Genomic DNA, 25,805 nt, shown 5'->3' with positions numbered 1-25,805 from the left:
AAATTGAAATTAAAAATATATATATATAAATTGTAATAAAGTTGCATGTCCAAATTAAGTAGTTGACAACAATTGTAATTGACTTCAAAAAGAGTTCTTTGATAAAAGTATGTGTATATATAACCTAGGAAATTTGTCACACATATACTAAATCAATGACACAATAAAATAAGGCTGGTTGTGAGGTGTTCATAGGCTAAGTGAAGCTAGCGCTGGACATCAGGAGTACTAGTCCGCAGCATCAGCTTTGTCATCTATGAAGTAGAAGGAAACTCTACAAATTAAAAAGAAAACAAAAATATTTAACAATTGGACCATTATTCAAGTTTTATTCTCAATGTTAATTATTTGAAATTGCATGTCTCTTGATTAACGTTTAAGATACATGTAGGCCTACTGGTCATGAAATAAATAAGTATTTTATACGCAGTGAACGAAAAAAACGGCTTATAGTAATACTTTTTGTTCAAAGTAAGTTTGAATAAATGTATAGGATTAAATGAAGAATTCGATGACTGAAATAACTCCGTTTATTTTGATGATTTGTGCCTGGACTTAACGAAGCCATGCCTCACGGCTCGCACTACCAGAAAATGTATAATTAAACAACAAATTACGCAAGATATCAATTCCAAAGTGTTATCGGTGGCATAGAATAATAATGTGCCAATTCACAATCTCGCTTCTTGATCGATAAAGCTTCTTATTTTGTGAATTTATTTACTTTTTGCACATCAAAGAAAAGCCGACACGCGAAAATGCTACGCCGATTTTGAAGCAATCGAGGCAAAAATGCATCAAAATACATTACGAAAATTGCATATAACTACATACCTGAACATCCACAAAAGATCGTGACATTTCTTTTCCGATTTGTTGAGTTCTTGGCAAGATAAAAACATTGTAAATTTGTTTATTTTGAGTCGGAAGTTGAAGACATCAATGATGTGCGCGAGCAAACAGGAAGCAGGAAGTTGTGTTAGCTAGACTTGCTAAGTCCCGAATTTGAGCCGACGATATCGGGACAGTATGGGGAAATCGAAAAAGGGACAGGGCGATGGGGAAAGGGGCAGGGCGTTAGGAAAAAGGGCAGGGCGCTGGGAATTAAGGGCAGGGCGCCGCGCCCTGCTAACCCGACCTAGCTGGAACACTGATACATATTTTTTTAAAGAAAATTGCCCCCCCCCCCCAAAAAAAAAAAAAAAAAATAAAAATAAAATGAATAACAAAAAACAAGCATTTTAATTGATTGACTCTTCTCGTTCTTTTATAAATAAAAATCTGTTTGCTATTAAATAAAACTTCACTTCCTAAATGAATAATATGAATGGTTACTCTTAGTCGGATAATACGAAAGATCCGACTGATTTTTAGATCGTCAAAGCACCTGTTGTTTTATCGACCAATCAAAACGCTCTGTTATCGAAATCCCGTTATTAACATCCGGGCATTTGCAAGGCGGTCGGTTCGTCTCGAAGATCAACAAAAACAGACATGGTAAGATTTCACGTGTTTAATTCTGGCAAAATTATCCAGGAACTGGCGATATATTGGTGTATTATCTCTACATAATATAAAGCTGATAACTATTGCAGTGTTTTAAAACTCCCGTTTTTGACGTAGATACCGATTGTTTAGCCAATCTGGTGGAAATAATTATTTTCGTTTCTGCAAGATTCTGCATGTTTCGCGACCGTACACACGAAATGTTTACATTTCAGTCAACAACTTTCACATTAAAAATATCTACTTTATATTATTATAAGGAATTCATCAAAATGATAAATATGTTTTGTCTTGAATCAATTCACTATCAACGCAGATTCGTTGTTGTTTTGTGTAAAATCAATGTTTTTTCTCCCCTTCATCAGTTAGCATGGTGTCTTCGTACTGTTTTCTTCAGTCTTTACGATAGCATTTACTCCACCAATGTTAGAGGTTAACACGGCGAGATACTTTTTAACATTGTGTCGTGTGCATATCCACCCAATGTAATCGGGTGGAATAAGACCTCATTCGTATGTAGGAGTAGATATCATTATGCTACATTTGTATTACATCTGTCCTTTAAGTAATATTTTGACTTATCAGAATATCTTGGTTTTCACATGATTAAAAATAATATGGTAAAATAATTTAGAAACTTTAAACAGTTCATCATTTATGGAATCCTTTCCTTGGTAGTTGTGTAATTCATTCAGTTCTAAAAGGATATTATGTAGTAATATTTCCCCACTAAATCCTCTTCACTTTCCAAAGTTCTTATTTGTATACCAGCAGGGCCCAGGGTCACGAATATTCCTTAACTTACATTTTCCCATAGAAAAGCTTTACCAAAGGTTAAGGAAAAAATAAGTTAAGGAGCCTTCCTTAAATTCTGTAATGCTATTAAGAACATGCCTTATACAATCACGACTCATCCTCCTATATAAAATCACACACCACCTCGTTGCCATCAACCCAGAACAAACCTAACACCTATAGACACCTGCACTAGACACACATCCCTATGCATACAGACACATCACAAAAACAAAGTATACATTTAAGTATTCCTTCTTCCCAATCCCTGTGGCAACAGTACAAAAAACTACACTGGAGGGCTTCAAGGCAAACATTTACAATGTAACCATTGAAGCCCCCACCCACAAATAAACATCTCATTTTTATCATGTTTTAACCTATCTACTTTTATCTATTCCAGCACCATAGAAAATAAAAACAAACAAACAAAAAACACTGTCTATAACCCCTTCTCCCACGCCACTGAGCCGTATCACCTCACCTATAATCCTCACTATTGACGGATGGTGACAAACTAAAACAAGAAGAAGAAGAAGAAGAATATTAAGTTAAGGGATTCCTAAATTTACAATACATGCCCCACTGAATATCAGAGAGTCTTCCACTGGTGATACTAGGATTGGAATTAACACTGCCTGAACCTGCATTTCTCCACAGTACATATGACCTATATCTAGTAGCTATAGCAGTCTGTTTAAATTTTATCGCTAAATTTCTCCAGGGTTCATTTAGACTTAATGGCTTTAGATTGAAGTGTGTCACACACTGAAATGTATCACTTCAGTACTATAAGTTTTTAATTTTGTACTGGTTACAATTTTAGTGTCTAAAAGTGACTGTACATTTGCCATAGACAATCAGTCTACAGAGAAAGAAAATTCTATGGCCCTAGTCATTTTTTCATAGACCATTTTTGTTTAATTAGGTTCTGTTTGGATGAATATTTTATCTCTTCATGTTGAATCTGTTTTTTATTTTATAGGCAAGTTATGGGGGGAAGAAGAATGCTCTTGCAGGGAGGGGAATGAAGAAAGGTGGTCCTAAACCAGAGCTCACAGAAGAGCAGAAACAAGAAATACGAGAAGCCTTTGATCTGTTTGACACAGATGGTTCTGGTACAATTGATGCAAAAGAACTAAAGGTATGTTTCACTAAAAAAGTTTGAAAAAATATACCAGTATCATTTGACTGTGAAAGCGTAAAAGTTAGAATATTGTCCTGTGTAAGTGATCATAATCAGTAGACAATGTGTTCAGCACTGATGAATTGAAATAATGAAATTTATTGATGGAACTCTGAAGCAAGCAGTTTATAATTACTGTATAGCCAGATACATTGGTTGTGTTGTTTTGCAGGTTGCAATGAGGGCGTTAGGTTTTGAGCCAAAAAAAGAAGAAATTAAAAAGATGATTTCAGATATAGACAGAGAAGGCACAGGTATGTAAAGTAAACTAAGAGAGATGGCTTAATTGATGATCATATTCTAATTAATAACTTTGAGGTGTCATTGATAAATCAATATCAATTTGATTTAGCATCAATATCAATTCCTTTGGTATCAATATCTTTGACTTCATTCCCCGCAATTTTCATCATCTTGTTTATTTACTTGAAAAATGGCAACAAAAGATCTTTTATCTCTCTTTAATCACAAAATAGTTGATCAATGAAACATTCATTTGATCAATGTGTTTGAAATGTTATGATGCAATTTTTCAATATATAAATCAATACAATTTCTATAAATGTATGGGTATATTTTTTCCATCAATGACTTGTTCTTATTTGAACATCAATTATTATCTTTCATTTATCCTAAATAGGCACCATTGATTTCAATGAGTTTCTGATGTTGATGACACAGAAGATGAGTGAAAAAGATGTAAAAGAAGAAATCCTAAAAGCTTTCAGACTGTTTGATGATGATGATACTGGTAAAATCTCATTCAAAAATCTCAAGCGTGTTGCCAAAGAACTAGGAGAGAGCCTAACAGATGAAGAATTACAAGTAAGTTGACTGACCATTTTGTATAATTGTGAAAGAGTAGGTTAGAATGAAGTAAGTGTATTAATAACACAAAGAAAGATTTATTTCCTATTACAAATAAATAGGTAGGTATAATATGTTGTCAGTATACCCCCTCATCACCTAGAATTTAAATACAACACCAGTCCACTGAGAGGCTTTGTAAACTAATACATGTCACAATGCCATAATGTTCATGATTCCCCATGTTTTAAGAAGATGGGGATGTCAAGTCAGATCTCCCAAAATGACAAAGATTTGTATGCTGAGGTTGGGTGTGTCTTGCGGAGATTATTATCTGACATATAATATTTTTAAAGCTATTCTGGGAGATTTCAATTATTTCTTAATGTAAGATGATATGATTGATTTCAAACTGTTGTTGCAATTATTCTAAATCTCAAATTTATTTTTTTTACAGGAAATGATAGATGAAGCAGATCGTGATGGCGATGGTGAAATCAATGAAACAGAATTCCTTAAAATCATGAAGAAAACAAGTTTGTACTAGGAAAATTAAATCCATGCTATTTATAGACATTCCATGATTCCATTGTATTCATTCTAAGAAAGAGAGAGTAAGACTGGAACCAAGAGAAAGTTAATACAAGCAAGATCTGATACCCAAACTTGCATGTCTGTTTACATATAGAATGTGTTAAGGAACCAAAAGATCTGAACATCTGACTTAAATGTCTGTTAAAGTGTTTTATGTGAAGCTATTTGTTACAGTCTGTTACTTGGTTCAGTGTCTCTTAATGTCAAACAAAGTCTCCTGGAGTTATTAAGTGCTGCCAGTGTCACAAAAAGGGAGATGATATCTGTTCAACTTGTACATCATTCTGTTTGTGTTTTGGTCAAAGGGAGACAATTCAGAATTAAAGTTACTTAAACAGGTAGAAAATTTTATTTACACACTACATCTAGTTTTCTTTAAAAACAAGCGATAAAAAGTATTTACTCTACTCCAATTTGAAGATGCTATTTATTTATTTCTCTTTGCAGTTTCAAGATTTTAACAATGATATTTGTTTCAAAGAATATAGGTATCTGTTAAAGTACAGGTTTTTTCATTTATAAATGCTCTAAAAAATCTCTTGTCTTGTCTTTATATTGTTATGAACAAAACTTAAGCCATTATTTTGTAAATAAATAAAATTAATTATATACAACAAAATTAATTTCTTTCTCATCATTTCCTTCTCTTTCCAAATTTGTATGTCATGATCTACAACATTCAGTCATGCTAACAAGTTTATAAGGCGTTTTTTCCTGAAAGAATATAGGTGTTCCAAAGGATAAATTCTATGTGTTCTAGGTTGGCAAATGCATCAGGTTTCTTCATTAACATATACATGTATTCTGATACCATAAATCATTGATATAAAGAACCTCTGTGGACCAACATGTACAAAATTACTTTGATATAAACATTCTAAACATCTGCGATTTTCATTTCAAACAGGAAAATTGATGAACGAGTTGGAAATTTTGTCCTTTGAAGCCAAAAAGTGTACATTTGTATGCTTTCTTGGATCAAATTTGTTTAGCAATCAAGAACAAATGTCATTCAAAACAGCCATCCCTGTGGAAATTGCAGTATTATACGTGTATAAGGTTTTACTCATTCCAAAATGTTGTAAATTGGTATAATTAGCTTATCCAAGCCCAGTACTCAAACTTGTGTTTTGGGTTACTTAACTGTTATCTCATCGTCGGTTACCCACGTTATCAGTCTATGGTGTGATAAAAGGAGCATAGTGGAGTTTGACACTGGGTTTCTGAGGGTGGTGTGATCTATCTACTCCATATCGTGTTGATGCTTCTAATCAAGCCTTCTCATTAGGCATCTTTACTGTAGAAAGATTTATCTTGTTTTCTCGTATTTAAATGTGACGAGATTAAGTCACCAATCTCCATTAGTGTTATTCTGATTTATCAGAGTTACTTCCCTTGGTCACTCCCATCATTACTTGTAGTTTGTCAGACTAGTAGCATGAGGACTGATCATGAGAATGGTCATTCTATCATCATGTCCCAGTTTTCATGAACATTCCTAAAATTTAAGGAATTCCTTAACTTGAAATTCTCCATAGGAAAGCATTACAGATTTTAAGGAACGCTCCTTAACTTAAGATTTTTTCCTTAACTTTTCTAATGCTTTTCTATGAGAAAATTGAAGTTAAGGGATTCCTAAAGTTAAGGAATGTTCATGAAACTGGGCTAATGTCAGATAGATTGATAAGACTAAAACAAATAGGGTTTATTTAATGCAATGTTTAATTAGACACACCAAATATAATCAACGTTCTATAATATAAAACAAAATTACCAGTAAGAATATAAAATATTTGAAATAAATTAAGTTAATCATCATGAATATATAAATGAACTTGGCTAAACATCATTAACATAATTGGATCAAACAATTATAGAAGCATTATTCTCAATATCTTTTTGGGTTTATTAAGTCATGGACAAAAAACCCCAAGGATATTTATAGATATGAAACAATACATACTAAAATTAGGAGTCTTATTAAAATGACGTTCATCAACTTTTTGAATCACTTCATACAGAATTCGAAAAGGATATTGTGAACTTCCAGTTGGTCAACATTAAAAATTAAAAATGTAAAATTAAAAATGTCAAATCAGAGATTAATTAAAAACGAGATACTTGTATAAAAGATCACAGATTTTATCACAATAAAGAAGATGATTGTAAACAATAGTCTCTCTGAACTTGACACCACATGTACAGTGTCTTAGTGTTATACATATTTGTTTATTCTTTCATTTTAACTTAAAGATGCTCCACCGCTGACAAATGGTGTTTTTTCACTATCAAAACAGGAGCAGACGATTTAGCAATTTTCTTCGGTTACAAAAAATACTTACTTTACACCATTATCACCATTGAAAAGGTCGAGCTTCTAATTTTACTTCAAGTTAAACATATGAAAAATAATTATTTGCATCCCGAAAAAAACCTGTGGCACTATATCCTATATGGAACGAAGTACTGATTGCGCATGCACCAAAGGCAAAATAAATTATTTTATATTATTTTCTGTGTTAATTAGACATATATACACAAGATTAAACACCAATTATTGTTCAAATGATGAATATCATTTATGCTCTGTCGGCGGTGGAGCATCTTTAAACAAATCACATTTTAAATTGATATCACATTAATTGGATTTGGAATTTTTCAAAAACTTACAGGTAATTAAAATCAAAATTGTATTTAGAACTGTAAATTTAACCAATACAACCACCTAATTCTAAATACAAATAAGATAACTTTGACCATTTTAGTGTACTAGAAAAGTGGTTCCACTTTATTAAAACCATTTAAAAAAATAAACATAGAATCTGGCAATATTTAGTACCATATTACTAATCGCCAAGTGGTTACTGGAACACAATTTACTTACCATGGTAACAGGAATCATATTAGTAGTACATTTGTAAATACATGTATATTGGTCTGTTTTACAGAAATGGTTGATCCTATGAAAAAATCAACATAGAAAGAGTCAAGTTAACTGGAACTATATACATTACATTGTATACCAAATGTACTATGGTAAATATCTGTTCTATTTTCTAATTAAAAATAATCAACAAAGAACCAACAACATCTAGCACCACATAACATGTAGTTAACATTATAGTCATGGTAACGAAAAAGTTAAGTGCATGATATTAACGGGTACATTATAACTATTTATTGTAATTGAGCATTAAAATGGCTGAAGGAACAGTGCAGTAAAATATAAGGACATGAAAAAACTATAAATTATGATTTATTAGTGTGAATATGAATTATAATGAAATTCTGTGTTTCAACACCAGAAATACCATTTACAACTTTAGGACTACATGTACAGCTAAAATAAGCAATTTTACAGTATTTATCACATGGTTACATGCATACAATATTGAACAAGCAAATAACTCAACCATTCCGATTGGATTAGGAATCACTTACTACTATTCAAAACATATAGCCAATAATCTGGAAGTTCTCTTAGATCATGTAGGTACTAGTATTATATCCTTTTACTAAGTAACTAAAAACAACTGTACCTATATGTTACCATAAAAAACGGCTTAACATTTAATATCTACAACCTAGAACATTGGATTTATATGATCTCGCCTTTAAATGTCATTTACATTAATGACCAAAGTCCAGAATCCTCAACATTATACGGTAATAACGATTTGTATTATTGTGTAAAATTGGTATCAACAATTACAGCTAATCTTAATCAACAGGATCCTATTGGGATGATTAATATGAATATATAAACTATGAATTCTGCAATGGAATGGTGCACAGAATTCCGTTACTTCCTCTGGAGAATTAAAACACAGAACTTAATTTCTGGCTATATATAAATGCAAATTAGAGAAATTCTTTTAATATGTAAATAAGAACCACCTAAAAAAATGAAGCCCTGTTTACATGAAGCATTTCAGAAAATAAACATTAAGCTCAAAAGTTGCCAAACTTGGTTCTCCAGTATGCTTCTTCCTGCTGCCAAATCGTCTGAGGTTTCAGATAAGCACCACTTCCTGGGACTGGTACCTCGTTGTAGGTCAGCCCCACATATGGCTTCTTCATGTGCAGAAGCCAATAGGCGTTGTTGTAGTACAGGTAGAATTCATCTTTACCTACGACGTATAACAGCATGTCTATTATATTCAACACCAGCTTGGTATCCGAAACATGGGCCTGGAAATTCTTATAGAAATTAAGCATGTCCTTTGCTAGTGACACATTGCCCTTTTTGCCAAAGATTTCAGTTTCGTTTCCAAGGTATATGGGTTGGTCGGAGTAGAGGTGTATCCGTGTGTAATTCAGGTGGACGCTTTGATCAAACTTCGCTCCTAACACTCCAAGTTGGTTAAATGCACGTAGGACCCAACTCGCACAGTCAAAGGCATCAAACCACATCTTTCCACCTGAAATGAGGTAAATCTTGAATTGGTCAAGAAATTCTAGATATCTTTTTTTTCAAATAAATGAGAAATAAGAAATAATGGAATCAAATAACTATAGATGATAATTGATTGATTAAGAATTTTTTGAACGCTTAATATATGTATCTGAGCAAATTGAATTAAAGACTTACCTTTCCGCAGGTTTGTTCAATATTTCATGCAACTCTTAATTTTTTTTTTCTAAATCTTATAATCTAAATGTAGCACATTGCAATAATTATAATGTTTTTGTCTTGTGTTTCTTTCAGATACCCAATACCTATCTCAGATTTTTAGTTGTGACCAGAAGTCTTACTCTTGTGTCTTACCAGGTCCACTTTCCACAGTCCAGGTCTCGTAGAATAGGCCAGTCCGATTGTCCATCAACACCCAGTCTGCAAAGCTGTTAAATTGGGCTCCTGTGGTATCAAAAAACAAAAGGGGATTCAATCTGGTAACATATTACAAGAACACTTGCTCCCCCCTTCCCCACTCTCAACTAAGAAACATTACAAGTATGGAGTTATTTATAATATGTCATACACCATTTGCTCATCTTCTTACATTGGGGAGTGTAAGAAGGTCAAAGGGCACTTGTATCGAAAATATTGCAAGGATCTGAGAAACATACAACAACATGTGTTTAAGTAGTTTCTGAGTATGCCCTATAGAGACTGGTCCTAACATTGATCGGCTAAGGTCACCATTCTGGACAGAGAACAAGGCACACAGGAATTCATCTACATCAGACTTCAACCCCATAATCCCAGAGGTAAAGATCGACACCAGCCCCTGTCCACCCGACCAACACCTCCCATATACGAATGACTTCTGCATAATTTTTTGTCAACCTGTGAGTGACATAAGTTGGAGTGATGTCGCCTCACTACCTAGCGTCAACATTTAGATTGAGTAGCTAAGATAGACATTACCTTTATAGTTATCGAAAGATCTTGGTAAGCTTGAAAAGAGATTAAATTAACAAGTGCAGAGTAAGGTTAAGTTTATATACATCTCATTCAAATAAATTATGTTATAATGGTCCCAATACAGGAATAATTATGTTATAATGGCCCCAATTCAGGAATAGTTATATTATAATGGCCCCAATACAGGAATAATTATATTATAATGGCCCCAATACAGGAATAATTATGTTATAATAGCCCCAATCCAGGAATAATTATGTCATAATGGCCCCAATTCAGGAATAATTATGTTTTATTGTCCTAATACAAGAATAAGTATGTTATAATGGCCCAAATACAGGAATAATTATGTTATAATGGCCCCAATACAGGAATAATTATGTTAAAATGGCCCCAATACAGGAATAATTATGTCATAATGGCCCCCAATTCAGGAATAATTATGTTATAATGGTCCCAATACCGGAATAATTATGTCATAATGGCCCCAATACAGGAATAATTATGTTATAATGGCCCCTATACAGGAATAATTATGTTATAATGGCCCAAATACAGGAATAATTATGTTATAATGGCCCAATAAAGAATAATGTTATAATGGCCCCAATACAGGAATAATTATGTTATAATGGCCCCAATACAGGAATAATTATGTTATAATGGCCCCAATACAGGAATAATTATGTTATAATGGCCCCAATACAGAAAGAATATTATGTTATAATGGCCCCAATACAGGAATAATTATTTATAATGCCCAATACAGGAATAATTATGTTATAATGGCCCCAATACAGGAATAATTATGTTATAATGGCCCCAATACAGGAATAATTATGTTATAATGGCCCCAATACAGGAATAATTATGTTATAATGGCCCCAATACAGGAATAATATTATTAATGGCCCCAATACAGGAATAATTATGTTATAATGGCCCCAATACAGGAATAATTATGTTATAATGGCCCCAATACAGGAATAATTATGTTTATAATGGCCCCAATACAGGAATAATTATGTTATAATGGCCCCAATACAGGAATAATTATGTTATAATGGCCCCAATACAGGAATAATTATGTTATAATGGCCCAATACAGGAATAATTATGTTATAATGGCCCCAATACAGGAATAATTATGTTATAATGGCCCCAATACAGGAATAATTATGTTATAATGGCCCAAATACAGGAATAATTATGTTATAATGGCCCCAATACAGGAATAATTATGTTATAATGGCCCCAATACAGGAATAATTATGTTATAATGGCCCCAATACAGGAATAATTATGTTATAATGGCCCCAATACAGGAATAATTATGTTATAATGGCCCCAATACAGGAATAATTATGTTATAATGGCCCCAATACAGGAATAATTATGTTATAATGGCCCCAATACAGGAATAATTATGTTATAATGGCCCCAATACAGTAATAATTAATGTTATAATGGCCCCAATACTGGAATAATTATGTTATAATAGCCCCAATACAGGAATAAGTATGTTAAATTGGCCCCAATACAGGAATAATTATGTTATAATGGCCCCAATACAGGAATAATTATGTTATAATGGCCCCAATACAGGAATAATTATGTTATATATGGCCCCAATACAGGAATAATTATGTTATAATGGCCCCAATACAGGAATAATATTTGTTATGTATAATGGCCCCAATACAGGAATAATTATGTTATAATGGCCCCAATACAGGAATAATTATGTTATAATGGCCCCAATACAGAATAATTATGTTATAATGGCCCCAATACAGGAATAATTATGTTATAATGGCCCCAATACAGGAATAATTATGTTATAATGGCCCCAATACAGGAATAATTATGTTATAATGGCCCCAATACAGGAATAATTATGTTATAATGGCCCCAATACAGGAATAATTATGTTATAATGGCCCCAATACAGGAATAATTATGTTATAATGGCCCCAATACAGGAATAATTATGTTATAATGGCCCCAATACAGGAATAATTATGTTTATAATGGCCCCAATACAGGAATAATTATGTTATAATGGCCCCAATACAGGAATAATTATGTTATAATGGCCCCAATACAGGAATAATTATGTTATAATGGCCCCAATACAGGAATAATTATGTTATAATGGCCCAATACAGGAATAATTATGTTATAATGGCCCCAATACAGGAATAATTATGTTATAATGGCCCCAATACAGGAATAATTATGTTATAATGGCCCCAATACAGGAATAATTATGTTATAATGGCCCCAATACAGGAATAATTATGTTATAATGGCCCCAATACAGGAATAATTATGTTATAATGGCCCCAATACAGGAATAATTATGTTATAATGGCCCCAATACAGGAATAATTATGTTATAATGGCCCCAATACAGGAATAATTATGTTATAATGGCCCCAATACAGGAATAATTATGTTATAATGGCCCCAATACAGGAATAATTATGTTATAATGGCCCCAATACAGGAATAATTATGTTATAATGGCCCCAATACAGGAATAATTATGTTATAATGGCCCCAATACAGGAATAATTATGTTATAATGGCCCCAATACAGGAATAATTATGTTATAATGGCCCCAATACAGGAATAATTATGTTATAATGGCCCCAATACAGGAATAATTATGTTATAATGGCCCAAATACAGGAATAATTATGTTATAATGGCCCCAATACAGGAATAATTATGTTATAATGGCCCCAATACAGGAATAATTATGTTATAATGGCCCCAATACAGGAATAATTATGTTATAATGGCCCCAATACAGGAATAATTATGTTATAATGGCCCCAATACAGGAATAATTATGTTATAATGGCCCCAATACAGGAATAATTATGTTATAATGGCCCCAATACAGGAATAATTATGTTATAATGGCCCCAATACAGGAATAATTATGTTATAATGGCCCCAATACAGGAATAATTATGTTATAATGGCCCCAATACAGGAATAATTATGTTATAATGGCCCCAATACAGGAATAATTATGTTATAATGGCCCCAATACAGGAATAATTATGTTATAATGGCCCCAATACAGGAATAATTATGTTATAATGGCCCCAATACAGGAATAATTATGTTATAATGGCCCCAATACAGGAATAATTATGTTATAATGGCCCCAATACAGGAATAATTATGTTATAATGGCCCCAATACAGGAATAATTATGTTATAATGGCCCCAATACAGGAATAATTATGTTATAATGGCCCCAATACAGGAATAATTATGTTATAATGGCCCCAATACAGGAATAATTATGTTATAATGGCCCCAATACAGGAATAATTATGTTATAATGGCCCCAATACAGGAATAATTATGTTATAATGGCCCCAATACAGGAATAATTATGTTATAATGGCCCCAATACAGGAATAATTATGTTATAATGGCCCCAATACAGGAATAATTATGTTATAATGGCCCCAATACAGGAATAATTATGTTATAATGGCCCCAATACAGGAATAATTATGTTATAATGGCCCCAATACAGGAATAATAGTTATAATGGCCCCAATACAGGAATAATTATGTTATAATGGCCCCAATACAGGAATAATTATGTTATAATGGCCCCCATACAGGAATAATTATGTTATAATGGCCCCAATACAGGAATAATTATGTTATAATGGCCCCAATACAGGAATAATTATGTTATAATGGCCCCAATACAGGAATAATTATGTTATAATGGCCCCAATACAGGAATAATTATGTTATAATGGCCCCAATACAGGAATAATTATGTTATAATGGCCCCAATACAGGAATAATGTTATAATGGCCCCAATACAGGAATAATATGTTATAATGGCCCCAATACAGGAATAATTATGTTATAATGGCCCCAATACAGGAATAATTATGTTATAATGGCCCCAATACAGGAATAATTATGTTATAATGGCCCCAATACAGGAATAATTATGTTATAATGGCCCCAATACAGGAATAATTATGTTATAATGGCCCCAATACAGGAATAATTATGTTATAATGGCCCCAATACAGGAATAATTATGTTATAATGGCCCCAATACAGGAATAATTATGTTATAATGGCCCCAATACAGGAATAATTATGTTATAATGGCCCCAATACAGGAATAATTATGTTATAATGGCCCCAATACAGGAATAATTATGTTATAATGGCCCCAATACAGGAATAATTATTTATAATGGCCCCAATACAGGAATAATTATGTTATAATGGCCCCAATACAGGAATAATTATGTTATAATGGCCCCAATACAGGAATAATTATGTTATAATGGCCCCAATACAGGAATAATTATGTTATAATGGCCCCAATACAGGAATATTATGTTATAATGGCCCCAATACAGGAATAATTATGTTATAATGGCCCCAAATACAGGAATAATTATGTTATAATGGCCCCAATACAGGAATACTTATGTTATAATGGCCCCAATACAGGAATACTTATGTTATAATGGCCCCAATACAGATATATTATAATGGCCCCAATACAGGAATAATTATGTTATAATGGCCCCAATACAGGAATAATTATGTTATAATGGCCCCAATACAGGAATAATTATGTTATAATGGCCCCAATACAGGAATAATTATGTTATAATGGCCCCAATACAGGAATACTATATGTTATAATGGCCCAATACAGGAATACTAATGTTATAATAGCCCAATACAGAAACTAATGTTATCATGGCCCCAATGCAGGAATAATTATATTATAATGGTCCCAATACAGGAATAATTATGTTATAATGGCCCCAATACAGGAATAATTATGTTATAATGGCCCCAATACAGGAATACTAATGTTATCATGGCCCCAATGCAGGAATAATTATGTTATAATGGCCCCAATACAGGAATAATTATGTTATCATGGCCCCAATGCAGGAATAATTATGTTATAATGGCCCCAATACATGAATAATTATGTTATAATGGCCCCAATACAGGAATAATTATGTTATAATGGTCCCAATACAGGAATAATTATGTTATAATGGCCCCAATACAGAAATAATTATGTTATAATGGCCCCAATACAAGAATAAGTATGTTATAATGGCCCCAATCCAGGAATAAGTATGTTATAATGGCCCCAATCCAGGAATAATTATGTTATAATGGCCCCAATACAGGGATAAGTATGTTATAATGGCCCCAATACAGGAATAATTATGTTATAATGGCCCCAATACATGAATAATTATGTCATAATGGCCCCAATACAGGAATAATTATGTTATAATGGCCCCAATACAGGAATAATTATGTTATAATAGCCCCAATCCAGGAATAATTATGTAATAATAGCCCCAATCCAGGAATAATTATGTTATAATGGCCCCAATACAAGAATAAGTATGTTAAATTGGCCCCAATACAGGAATAATTATGTTATAATGGCCCCATTACAGGAATAATTTATGTTATAATGGCCCCAATACAGGAATAATTATGTTATAATGGCCCCAATACAGGAATAATTATGTTATAATGGCCCCAATACAGGAATAATTATGTTATAATGGCCCCAATACAGGAATATTTATGTTATAATGGCCCCAATACAGGAATAATTATATTATAATGGCCCCAATACAGGAATAATTATGTTATAATGGCCGCAATACAGGGATAATTATGTTATAATGGTCCCAATACAGGGATAATTATGGTATAATGGCCCCAATACAGGAATAATTATGTTATAATGGTCCCAATACAGGAATAATTATATTATAATGGCCCCAATACAGGGATAATTATATTATAATCTATCAGAATTTGTTTGTGTTCGCTTCACCCACGTTTTTGACCCACTATTTTGTTAACATTTAATTAATTTGTGCAGTGCATTGTGGGAGTTCACTAGAGTTCAACACTACTATACTATACAATAACTTATATATATTACTTAGTAAGGTATCTGACACGTCTTAAATATGTATTTTACTCAAATTTACATGTTTTTTTTAGGTTCATGTCCCTTTAAAGCAATGTTGATAATTAATGCATCAGAGTAATTTAAAAACATTTTTTTCCCTATGACTCTGTGACTGTTTTGTACCATTTACAGAGGCGATTTATCAGAAATACCTAAAAAATGAAACTCAACCAATCAGAATGCTGCCCTGATGTACAATGTATTAAGATACAAGCCTACCTGTCAAGGTGGCAACCTTGGCCAGGGTCCCGTTCTGACGCCACAGTTTATCCTGGATACCATCGTAGATACAGGTAGCGCCCTGGTTACACCACATTAGGGTATCATTCTTTAGGAGATGAGGAAAGGTACAGTTAAACAGCTGGAACAGTTCGTACCATTCCATGGTGTAATTCAGACCAGTCTTCACATTCTTGATACCAAGAGCATCGTGAATGATATGCTGTTAACACAAAGAGAATATTGTTATATTTTATTTGGGGAACATATCCATAAATCCTGGCTTTGTAGATGTATATTTTGATAAAATAGCCCATTTCATCTAGATCAGACACTTAAGCCTATTTTATGTCATGATAATTTTCCCCCGCTTTCTCTGAAACGGGGGATATTAATTTGGGTTTGTCCGTCTGTCTGTAAAACTTCGTTTCCGTGCAATAACTGTAACAAATGTAAACCGATTTTCTTCAAACTTGGTGACAAGGTTAAATGCCTTAAGGGCTTGGCCAATTTTGATCGCGACTGTTGATTGACCTTATTTAGCGGAGTTATGGCCATTTGCTTAAAAAAAGTCAGTTTCTACTACTTCCGTACAATAACTGTAATAAATATTAACCGATTTTGTTCAAACTTGGTAACAGGGTTGAATGCCTTAAGTGCCTGGCCAGGTTCGATAAACTCTTTCAGCGGATGTTATTTATCAGAGTTATGGCCCTTTAATTTACTATAAATGCATTTTTCTGTAGTTTCTGTGTAATAAATAACAAATGTTAAATTATATTGCTTAAACTTGGTAACAAAGTTAAATGCCTTAAGGACATAAGTACATGAGAAGAGAGAACAAGTGGTTATAGCTAAAGGACAAGAACACTGAAGATTTTCTTTATTGTATTTTTTCAGTCGTGAATAAATTAAAAATATTAACAAAATTAAAAAACAACCTAAATAGTATGTCAAATTTATGTGTCGTGACATGATATCTAGGCCAGTGTTTTATTATACATGTACATTAGTACACCAAGTCTGGTGTTCACAATCAGCAATACAGTGTACTTAACTTTTTATTAGCTATCTGATTCAAATCAACACTTACAAATTTTCCTAATAAATCCCCAAATTCGAACTGCCATACTGGTTTCTTCAGAGCATAAATTTCAACGGGATCTGTAGGGTTGAAGTAGGGCATGGAATTGTCATTTTCACCAGTAGGACAGAACGGGATGACGCCTGCCTGACAGTAGGAACTGGATACTGGGCGGTGATCATACCTCCTGGTTACCAGACAAACAAAATCATAATATAATTATATGATACTAATGATAATCACCTGAACGTTTCAGCTGATGGGTGATCTTGTTTGGTAGTTAAAACCGGACAACTTATTGTGTTGCTAAAAAGATAATGAATGAAATTTGTTTATAATCATATCTTTTATTCTGATATCTGTTGCTTCTTCAAAATGATGTCCTTTATACATGTGTATATGCATCAAACCATTACCATACACTGTATGATTTGGTTTGGTTTGATAAGCTTACTGTCCTAATAAAAGTCGGGGTCATTTAAAGTATTGATCAGGTTTAAATGGTGGAGGAAAGCCAGAGAAACAGCACCGGGAAAAGTCAGTACCTGGCGACTACCCTACATATACGGTACAGGAGGTTCAAACTTACGACCCATGCAGAGGTGTAGAGCTTTTGGTATTAAGTCGGGACATCTCAATCATGGCTCCTAATCATATGGGTTACACCAAAAGTGCTAATAACATATGATATACAGCTGTATGTTCATATACAGTACATGTATATGTAAGTAAGTATAAAACTGAAAGCTGTTTTTCCCAAATTGTAACTTGCTTATTTAGTTATCAGCCCTGTCTGCACTCCCAATTTTTATTTAAAGCACAACAAATACTTAATTAATATTAAAACATTATTGTTTTGTTGTAAAAAAATATTTTCATTTTTGGCATCACACCATTTTTAACTATATATATTATATATAACCAGAAACTAATATATGTGCATGTTTCTGCTATAAATTTTAGTCAAGTCATTAACATCAAAATGGATTACCAGCCAATGAAAAGCGCTTCAAGTTATACATATAATTACATGTGCACTTGTGACATTTGTGCACAGATATTACATTGGCCAAGTCACTGCATTGATAACAGGCGGATTATGTGATAAATGTACATGTATTTGTCCATGTATTTTCATTTGTCCATGTATTTTCTTACTGTTACTGTCAAGGATACATGCATGAAAGTCATTAATCTATATTCTGAGAAGAGTAAAAAATTATGTGCTCTAATTTTACACCAATTTCTTCTCCATTATCATAAATGGTACGAATTTAGGGCTTCATATATAGGCCTAACCAATCCTATTATAAAAGGTCTCGAGGAGGAATAAAAAATACGTCTAACATGTCATATTTATGTGGATTTCAACGATTTTACTTGAGTTCAAATGTGCCATTTATTTAGAATTTACAAACCTGTATGGAACTGGCCATGTTGCAGTAGATGTATAAGCAAAATCGCAAGAAAATAATAAAATCAACGAAGTAAAAATCAAACCGAAACCAGTGTCCGCCATGATGTTTGTCATGTGATCACCATGAAAGAAATCACGTGACTATAGCCTGTAGTGAAAATGGCGGCCTCCATAAGTCTGAAGTGGTGAGACGATAACGGATACGCGGTACATTGCAGATAACAAAGTTATCTTTGCTACTGTACTACAACATTCGGCGTAGTATCTTTGATAGCATGGGATTGATAACAGTGTCTTAAGCTTGCATTTGGTAGGCCTAACGGTGATTTAGGCCTAGCCGTCTCTCATTTACATGATATTGATGACGAGTTTCATCAACTGATCATTGCACACAAGTTTGACCATCTCATCAGTCAATAATAATATTGCATAAACATATTTAAATATACTCAATATAAAAAATATACTCAATATACGGTTTTTTTTTAGTGTAAAGAGATATTTTATATGTTCATGCTATATTGTTATTGACAGAAATTTAAACTTCCCTGATTTACATTTTACTTTTTTTCAACATGAATTTCAATAAATGATAATCATCTTAAAATAACCCCTAACAGTTGCATACATTTTGCTTACGTAATTAAAAATGTAAAAATAACAGACTTTAATTTGCACCACAGTGGTCAAAATTGGCAAGGATTTGATATAAGTGAGATGGATTTCGTCACTGTCTCTTTACACTACTAAACACCACGTGAGGCGCCAATGAACCGGGAATAAAAACTATTTTTCTCAACAAATACTCGTATTATCAAAGGGAAATCAGTCATCGCCCAACGACACGGACAGTGCACAAACAAAAAATATCTTAAATTGCGACCTATTTGTCCAAAACCCCAAGTGACAAATCCTTCTCACTTATAAATCCTTGGTCAATGGCGACTGTACACAACAGTCACTGTAATCTGGTAACATTGTACAGTTATAACACTTAAAAAGTCACCAAAAGTGTGGCAGTGTTTTATGTGTCATAATTTACATGAATCCTCTTGATGTTAAGGTTTAAGACCCTGTTTATGTTTAAACTTGTGATTTTTTGCATGCCTATATATCACTTTTTAATTAGGTGTACTTGAACATAGTTGATATACATGTTAAGTGTCTATGCATCCATCCTAACCTATTATTACTGTTGACTCGTAGATTGTTGTGTTGTTTGTAAATTATCTAAGATTAAGAAGGATGCATTGACACTTTACTAGTATATCAACTATAATTCTAAGTTATGTTCAAGTACACCTAAGAAGTGTTATACATACATACAAAAAATCACTAGTTTAAAAAGGGTCTTAAATCTAAATACATACTGTAATGCAGTATGTATTAAGATTTACCAGTACTGTACTGGTGATACCTGCTATACTTTATTCATCGCAATTAGTGCCCCTCTCCTTTTCTGAATAAGGAGTTACAGTTGTATAAACACCCCAATCCCATGGATTTAACAATGTTTTACAGCATGTGATGCCTCTAACATCTGCAGAATTGTATTTGTATCCCATATTACATAAGAACTAGCGAGTATTTTACATGCGTCTCAAACGTTAAATGGTATAAGCATGCATGTTTATTGTAACAGATTAATATTAATTAATGTTTGTTACATGTTTTTAAGCACTCTGGGTGCTAATTACGGCAAATACGGTATTGAATCTATTGCAAAAGATGGTGAGATTTCTGTGTAAAGGTGTTTCAGTCGGTGTCACTGGTTCATGGTCAGCATTGATATATGACTCATTCTGGCATTCTGATATTATTACCTGCAGCTTTATGTATATGATTTAAACATATAATTTTGATAATAGTGTTTAGTCTATGAAAGGCTGGGCATTTTGATGTTTGTAATGCTATATATGAGTATGTTGTTTTTAAATGCATGACAAGTAGGTACAGTCAAAACTCGTTGTCTCGAAATTCAACGGACCAACGAAAATAATTTGACTCATCCGGAATTTGACTCAAACGTATTGTCACTAAGTTTGATCAGAATGTTGTCCTTATCTTATGACTTACAGCCGGGTACATGCCTATTACCTTGATCAGCATGTTTTCAGATGTTTTGGGATTTTTTTAAATAAATAAAAAATTGAATTACGATTATATGATCGTCACAATAATAGGCATACATCAAACTTATATGGAATATATTGCCTGAACAAATAAAAACAAACATATTTCTTATTTCAGAATTTAATGGTATTTCAAAATAATAACATAGCAAAATAAACAATAGTTTTCACCTACCATCAGAAGATCTAGACTAAACTCTCCGTTTCTGGCTCTCACACTCATACTGGTTAATATAATTTACGGTAAATGAAATGAAAGTAGATTTCTATACCAACGAAGAAATACATTGTTTGACTAAGATACTAGTACATATGCAACGACTAGTTAAACATTTAACATTGTGGGTTTGTTAACTTATTTTGCACTATCAACATTCCATACAAGCCTTTCGTTTCTAACACGCTTCCGGTCATGATCAGCCACGCTTATCGAGCCATGCTGAGTGCGATTATGTAATCACGCGTCTTGTCTATGTACAGGTAAGTCACAATTGAAAAGTGGCACTAATTAGGAAGCCAGACTTGAGAGGATTATTAAACAATTCATGATTAGCAGTCATTGTTATAGTATGTTCCCATAGGCCTGCGTATACCGATCGGGACATGTGCAGGTAATCAAACCAATCACTTGTTACGACAAACCATCTCTGAATTTCAATTGTTTGTATCCATGTTTTATTTCCTTAATTGATTTTTTTTTTTAATTTAAAATTTTGACTGAAACTTAATTCGAGATAGCAACTATTTTTTCACTGCATATCCGTTCTAGGGACTCAGGAATTGACTTTGACTCAACCAGAGTTTCGAGTCATCGAAATTCGAGTCATCCGATCTTAAAATACATACACAAAGAAGGAAAAAAAACGGGACTTCAAAATTAATTCGACTCAACCGGAATTTCGACTCAAGCGATTTTGAGATAACGAGTTTCGACTGTATATATACTTTCATATCATACCATTTATGTACCAGTTTACATTGAAGTTCTATCATTATGTATGTATTATATAGAGTTATTCAGCTGTATATATATACAATGCATGCTACATATGTTGGTCACACATACACAAGGCTATTATTTTTTAGGTTAAAACTAAGAAAACTGATTTGAGTGTTTAAGATGGACAAAGATCAAATCCTTGGAGTTGGACAGGTAATCAATGCAATATTATTACAGTTTAAACTTTGTAATTATAATATTTAATTCTGAGAATAAAAAATATATTGAAATGTATTGGATAGACATTTTAAATTGCCACAGTTACATGTAGAAAGATATACTTTTATTGCTGTTACTCAAGTGAACAAGTATGACTTAACATTGTTACCAGTCCAGGTATTTAACATATATAATGTCTCAAAAAACTGTCAGAGGCATTTATCACATTATTCAAAGTTATATATATATATTCTTTACTATAATAATTAAAAGTTCACTTAAAAGATGAACATAAAATTTGATGTGATGTATTTCCTGACATATTTTAGTTGGTCGATCTGAAATGGAAAGTTGGCATGGCGATGAGCTCGGATACTTGCCGTAATTTGAACAGTTCCTATGTTGCTATGGCAATCAAAGTGGCCGACCCGTCGGGAAAGATCACCAATCATAACTTTGAGATGACTGTTCAGCAATTCCAGGTAACAATTTACACTTTGTAGTTAAGATTTCAAAGATATTACTTATAATTAAATCCTGTTATTTTATTGTTTACTGACCCCTGACAACTAGTCTCCTAAGTTCTGGCTAACTCAATGATAAGACTAGCTGATTTCAGGGGTGGATGTGTTTAAATAATAATAAACAAAAACAACAAGATAAAAAAAGTAAACCACACATCCCCTTTTGAAGGTTATACTATACATATTCATTATAAAGACACAATTTCATAATACATCTGTGATTGTTTTGCAACAAAAGGTGTTACAAGTAATCTTTACTTTTACTAAAACCACTTTATAGCAATATTAATCAATACTTTGACATTTTGTAATTGGAGATAAGAGGTTGTCTCCCTTGTTCAAAGGAGGAAGTAAAAAAAAAGTTATACTGTATATAACATGAAATTTTCATTGTGTAGAAATTTTTATTGATTTTATATTTGTTCTGGAACCACAAATATAAAAATAACTAGTCATGTATTATTGTTGCTTAATGGAGTATTTCAATCCATAACCTTGAAAGAAAATACCCACAAATATTTCTTTACACTAAAATTCCCACAAATATTTCTTTACTCTAAAATACCCACAAATATTTCTTAACACTAAAATACCCACAAATATTTCTTTACACTAAAATACCCACAAATATTTCTTTACTCTAAAATACCCACAAATATTTCTTAACACTAAAATACCCACAAATATTTCTTTACACTAAAATACCCACAAATATTTCTTTACACTAAAATATCCACCAATATTTCTTTACACTAAAATACAGTGGAACTCGGTTAATACGAACTCGAAGGAACCGACATAAAACTTCGAGTTATCCGAGTGTTCGAATTAAGCGAGTTCTCATGTCTACTGACTATCTCTTTACTTGGGATATATAGACTAGTTTCATGTCGTAAAATGATGCGAAAAAGAGAAATGTCAAAATTACCGATAGTAGTTGCAAAATTATAAAAAAATCTAGATATATATTTTGAAAAGCCATTCTACGGCAGATGTATGAAAAAGAAATCGGCATTTTCGGTGATCTCGTTGTTCAAAAAATCTCATTTCGAGTTATATGAACGTTTTATGTATGATTTTTGTCATTCGGACCCAAAATTTACTTCGTATTATCCGAGTTCTTCGAGTTTTCCGAATTCGAATTATCCGAGTTCTTTAAACAAATATAAAGAGGAAATTCGGCCGGGACCGTCAAAGTACTTCGTATTAAGCCGGGTTGTCGAATTATCTGAGTTCGTATCAACCAAGTTCCACTGTACCCACAAATATTTCTTATTAAACACAAAAATACCCACATATATTTTTGTTAAACAGTATTTTGTTGGAGGTTAGGCTTTCATAAATAAAAAAATATTAAAGACTAAGTTTTCTTCATTTCTTCAACAGAATTTTTCCAAACAGTTGAAGGATATAGCGCATGCATTGGAAACAGTATGAAAAGATTCCTGGAGGACTTGGATAAATCTCTCTGCAGTCACTGGGGAGTGCTCCTTAGTTTTTACCTACATACACGAAACTGTGATGGATGATGACATTGTATCAGTGATGAATCTCAAAAAGAAGGAGTTGCAGAACTTAAAAAGATTGAACTGAAAGATCTGATTTGATTATTGAACTTACGAATAATTTAAATCCTGATGAATGAGCAGGTGACAATGTGTGATCATGCAGACTGAGCTGGAAGTTTATATAGATCTGTCGTACATGGAAATAGGACAAAGGATGGACAAATGGAATTTTGGTGTGATACTGAAAAACAAAAGTAAATGAGATCTGTTAATATGTTTTATTTTCTATGGCAGACATTTTCATTTGCATGGTATGTGGTATATTACAACAATTTGAATGATAAAATATTTTTTTCAAAGCTGATTTATTGAAAATGAGAATATATGGTATTTAACAAACATAGTTTGTCCTGACACAATTTCTTTCATTAGTTGGTATTTAGCTTAATAAAAGTTATGTAGAAACTTCATTTAAACTTTTTTTAACATAAATATGATATTTTACATACCGTATGGTCAATAATGAAAATGTTCTGCCATTTGCATGAGTTCAGTTGTTATTATTGAAAATATTGCACTTTGTGACCTTTGCAGAAGTTTTGGACCAACCTCCAAGGAAGGTTACTCTGTTGTATGCAAATACGGAATCGTGAACCATCCATGGATTTTGTTTAGAAAGACCAGAAATATCAATATTAGTAATTCCTTATTAATTTTAAGAGTAAGTATCACAAAGTACAATGTTTGTTAATTTATTTGTTACAGTTCGTTTAGTTAGAATTTGTCTACAATACAATGCATATCTTGGGGACAATTGCTATTTATCCAAATCAATTATTTATATTACTTTTATCTATTGGTATCCAGGGATTTTACCTTTTTTTTAGTGCTTTCTACATAATTATATTTATCAAGTTTACCAGAATTTCCAACAAAGTCTGAAGGATATGAAACAGTACGTACTTTGTGCTATTTAATGCACTTGTATATCAGGTAGCATGGATTTTCCACTGAGTAGAAACTGTGGTCTTTTGCATGATTCTACCCATCTATCTACCCATCGAATTGTATGAAAACCATTAATCCTTGACAGAAAATACCCCAAAACATCACTGTTAATTGCATAATCCTATCTACATTGATGTTAAAAATAATCTCATTTTAAAAATGCTTTAAAAATAAAGTTATTTCTAGTATATTTTTTTCCTTTCCTTGTGTGTTGCATTTTACCATTAAAAGGAATCAGAAGCTGTCTATATAAGGGAGATAACTCTGGAATGCTTGGGAGCCAAATTTACATATTAAGATTGAGAAACTTATGAATAGAACAACTAGTAGAATAGTTGGATTCGATTATTATTATTTTGCCATTAATGATATTTCTGAGTTCATAAAAAATGTTAAAAAACTGAGAAGACATGTATGTACATTTTTTCCCTTTTATGTTTTAGTAAAATTTAAGATTTTCAAAAATTT

The 25,805-nt window shown here is 32.6% G+C and overlaps 3 protein-coding genes across 5 annotated transcripts; 2 read left to right on the top strand and 1 right to left on the bottom strand.

Annotated features, from left to right (window-relative positions):
* The first annotated feature begins 1,394 nt into the window (after nt 1-1,394).
* LOC138327713 (uncharacterized) lies at nt 1,395-5,492 on the top strand. Its single transcript, XM_069274028.1, has 5 exons — nt 1,395-1,497; nt 3,287-3,445; nt 3,660-3,741; nt 4,128-4,312; nt 4,752-5,492. The coding sequence occupies exons 1-5, from the start codon at nt 1,495-1,497 to the stop codon at nt 4,839-4,841; spliced, it is 519 nt and encodes a 172-aa protein (XP_069130129.1). The 5' UTR covers nt 1,395-1,494; the 3' UTR covers nt 4,842-5,492.
* A 1,390-nt stretch (nt 5,493-6,882) lies between these two features.
* On the bottom strand, nt 6,883-19,130 carry LOC138327710 (bis(monoacylglycero)phosphate synthase CLN5-like). Its single transcript, XM_069274025.1, has 5 exons — nt 19,008-19,130; nt 17,599-17,776; nt 16,506-16,728; nt 9,657-9,746; nt 6,883-9,309 (listed from the first exon to the last, which is right to left on the bottom strand). Exons 1-5 carry the CDS (start codon nt 19,118-19,120, stop codon nt 8,840-8,842), a joined length of 1,074 nt encoding a protein of 357 aa, XP_069130126.1. The 5' UTR covers nt 19,121-19,130; the 3' UTR covers nt 6,883-8,839.
* Nucleotides 19,131-19,144: 14 nt separating this feature from the next.
* On the top strand, nt 19,145-25,527 carry LOC138327706 (COMM domain-containing protein 6-like). 3 transcript variants are annotated; one of them, XM_069274019.1, is made up of 4 exons: nt 19,145-19,191; nt 22,225-22,291; nt 22,627-22,779; nt 24,208-25,527. In XM_069274019.1, the coding sequence occupies exons 2-4, from the start codon at nt 22,259-22,261 to the stop codon at nt 24,256-24,258; spliced, it is 237 nt and encodes a 78-aa protein (XP_069130120.1). In that variant the 5' UTR covers nt 19,145-19,191; nt 22,225-22,258; the 3' UTR covers nt 24,259-25,527. The 3 variants fall into 3 exon arrangements, with proteins under 3 accessions (XP_069130120.1, XP_069130119.1, XP_069130121.1); XM_069274018.1 differs by having other exon boundaries at nt 19,149-19,316; XM_069274020.1 differs by having other exon boundaries at nt 19,169-19,213.
* The last annotated feature ends 278 nt before the right edge of the window (nt 25,528-25,805 follow it).

This window comes from Argopecten irradians, chromosome 7, assembly GCF_041381155.1.
Source record: "Argopecten irradians isolate NY chromosome 7, Ai_NY, whole genome shotgun sequence".
NCBI lineage: Eukaryota > Metazoa > Mollusca > Bivalvia > Pectinida > Pectinidae > Argopecten > Argopecten irradians.
The sequence above is the reverse complement of the archived record's forward strand: the minus strand, read 5'-3'. Positions and strand labels throughout refer to the sequence as shown.

Coding starts and splice junctions, on each gene's coding strand:
- LOC138327713 (XM_069274028.1), top strand. Junction 3,446..3,659: donor TTGATGCAAAAGAACTAAAG/GTATGTTTCACT, acceptor GTTGTTTTGCAG/GTTGCAATGAGGGCGTTAGG. Junction 4,313..4,751: donor TAACAGATGAAGAATTACAA/GTAAGTTGACTG, acceptor TTTTTTTTACAG/GAAATGATAGATGAAGCAGA.
- LOC138327710 (XM_069274025.1), bottom strand. CDS start 19,120: ATGACAAACATCATGGCGGACACTGGTTTCGGTTTGATTTTTACTTCG. Junction 17,777..19,007: donor ACATGGCCAGTTCCATACAG/GTTTGTAAATTC, acceptor TCTGGTAACCAG/GAGGTATGATCACCGCCCAG. Junction 9,310..9,656: donor GACTGTGGAAAGTGGACCTG/GTAAGACACAAG, acceptor ACCTCATTTCAG/GTGGAAAGATGTGGTTTGAT.
- LOC138327706 (XM_069274019.1), top strand. CDS start 22,259: ATGGACAAAGATCAAATCCTTGGAGTTGGACAG. Junction 22,292..22,626: donor AAATCCTTGGAGTTGGACAG/GTAATCAATGCA, acceptor GACATATTTTAG/TTGGTCGATCTGAAATGGAA. Junction 22,780..24,207: donor TGACTGTTCAGCAATTCCAG/GTAACAATTTAC, acceptor TTTCTTCAACAG/AATTTTTCCAAACAGTTGAA.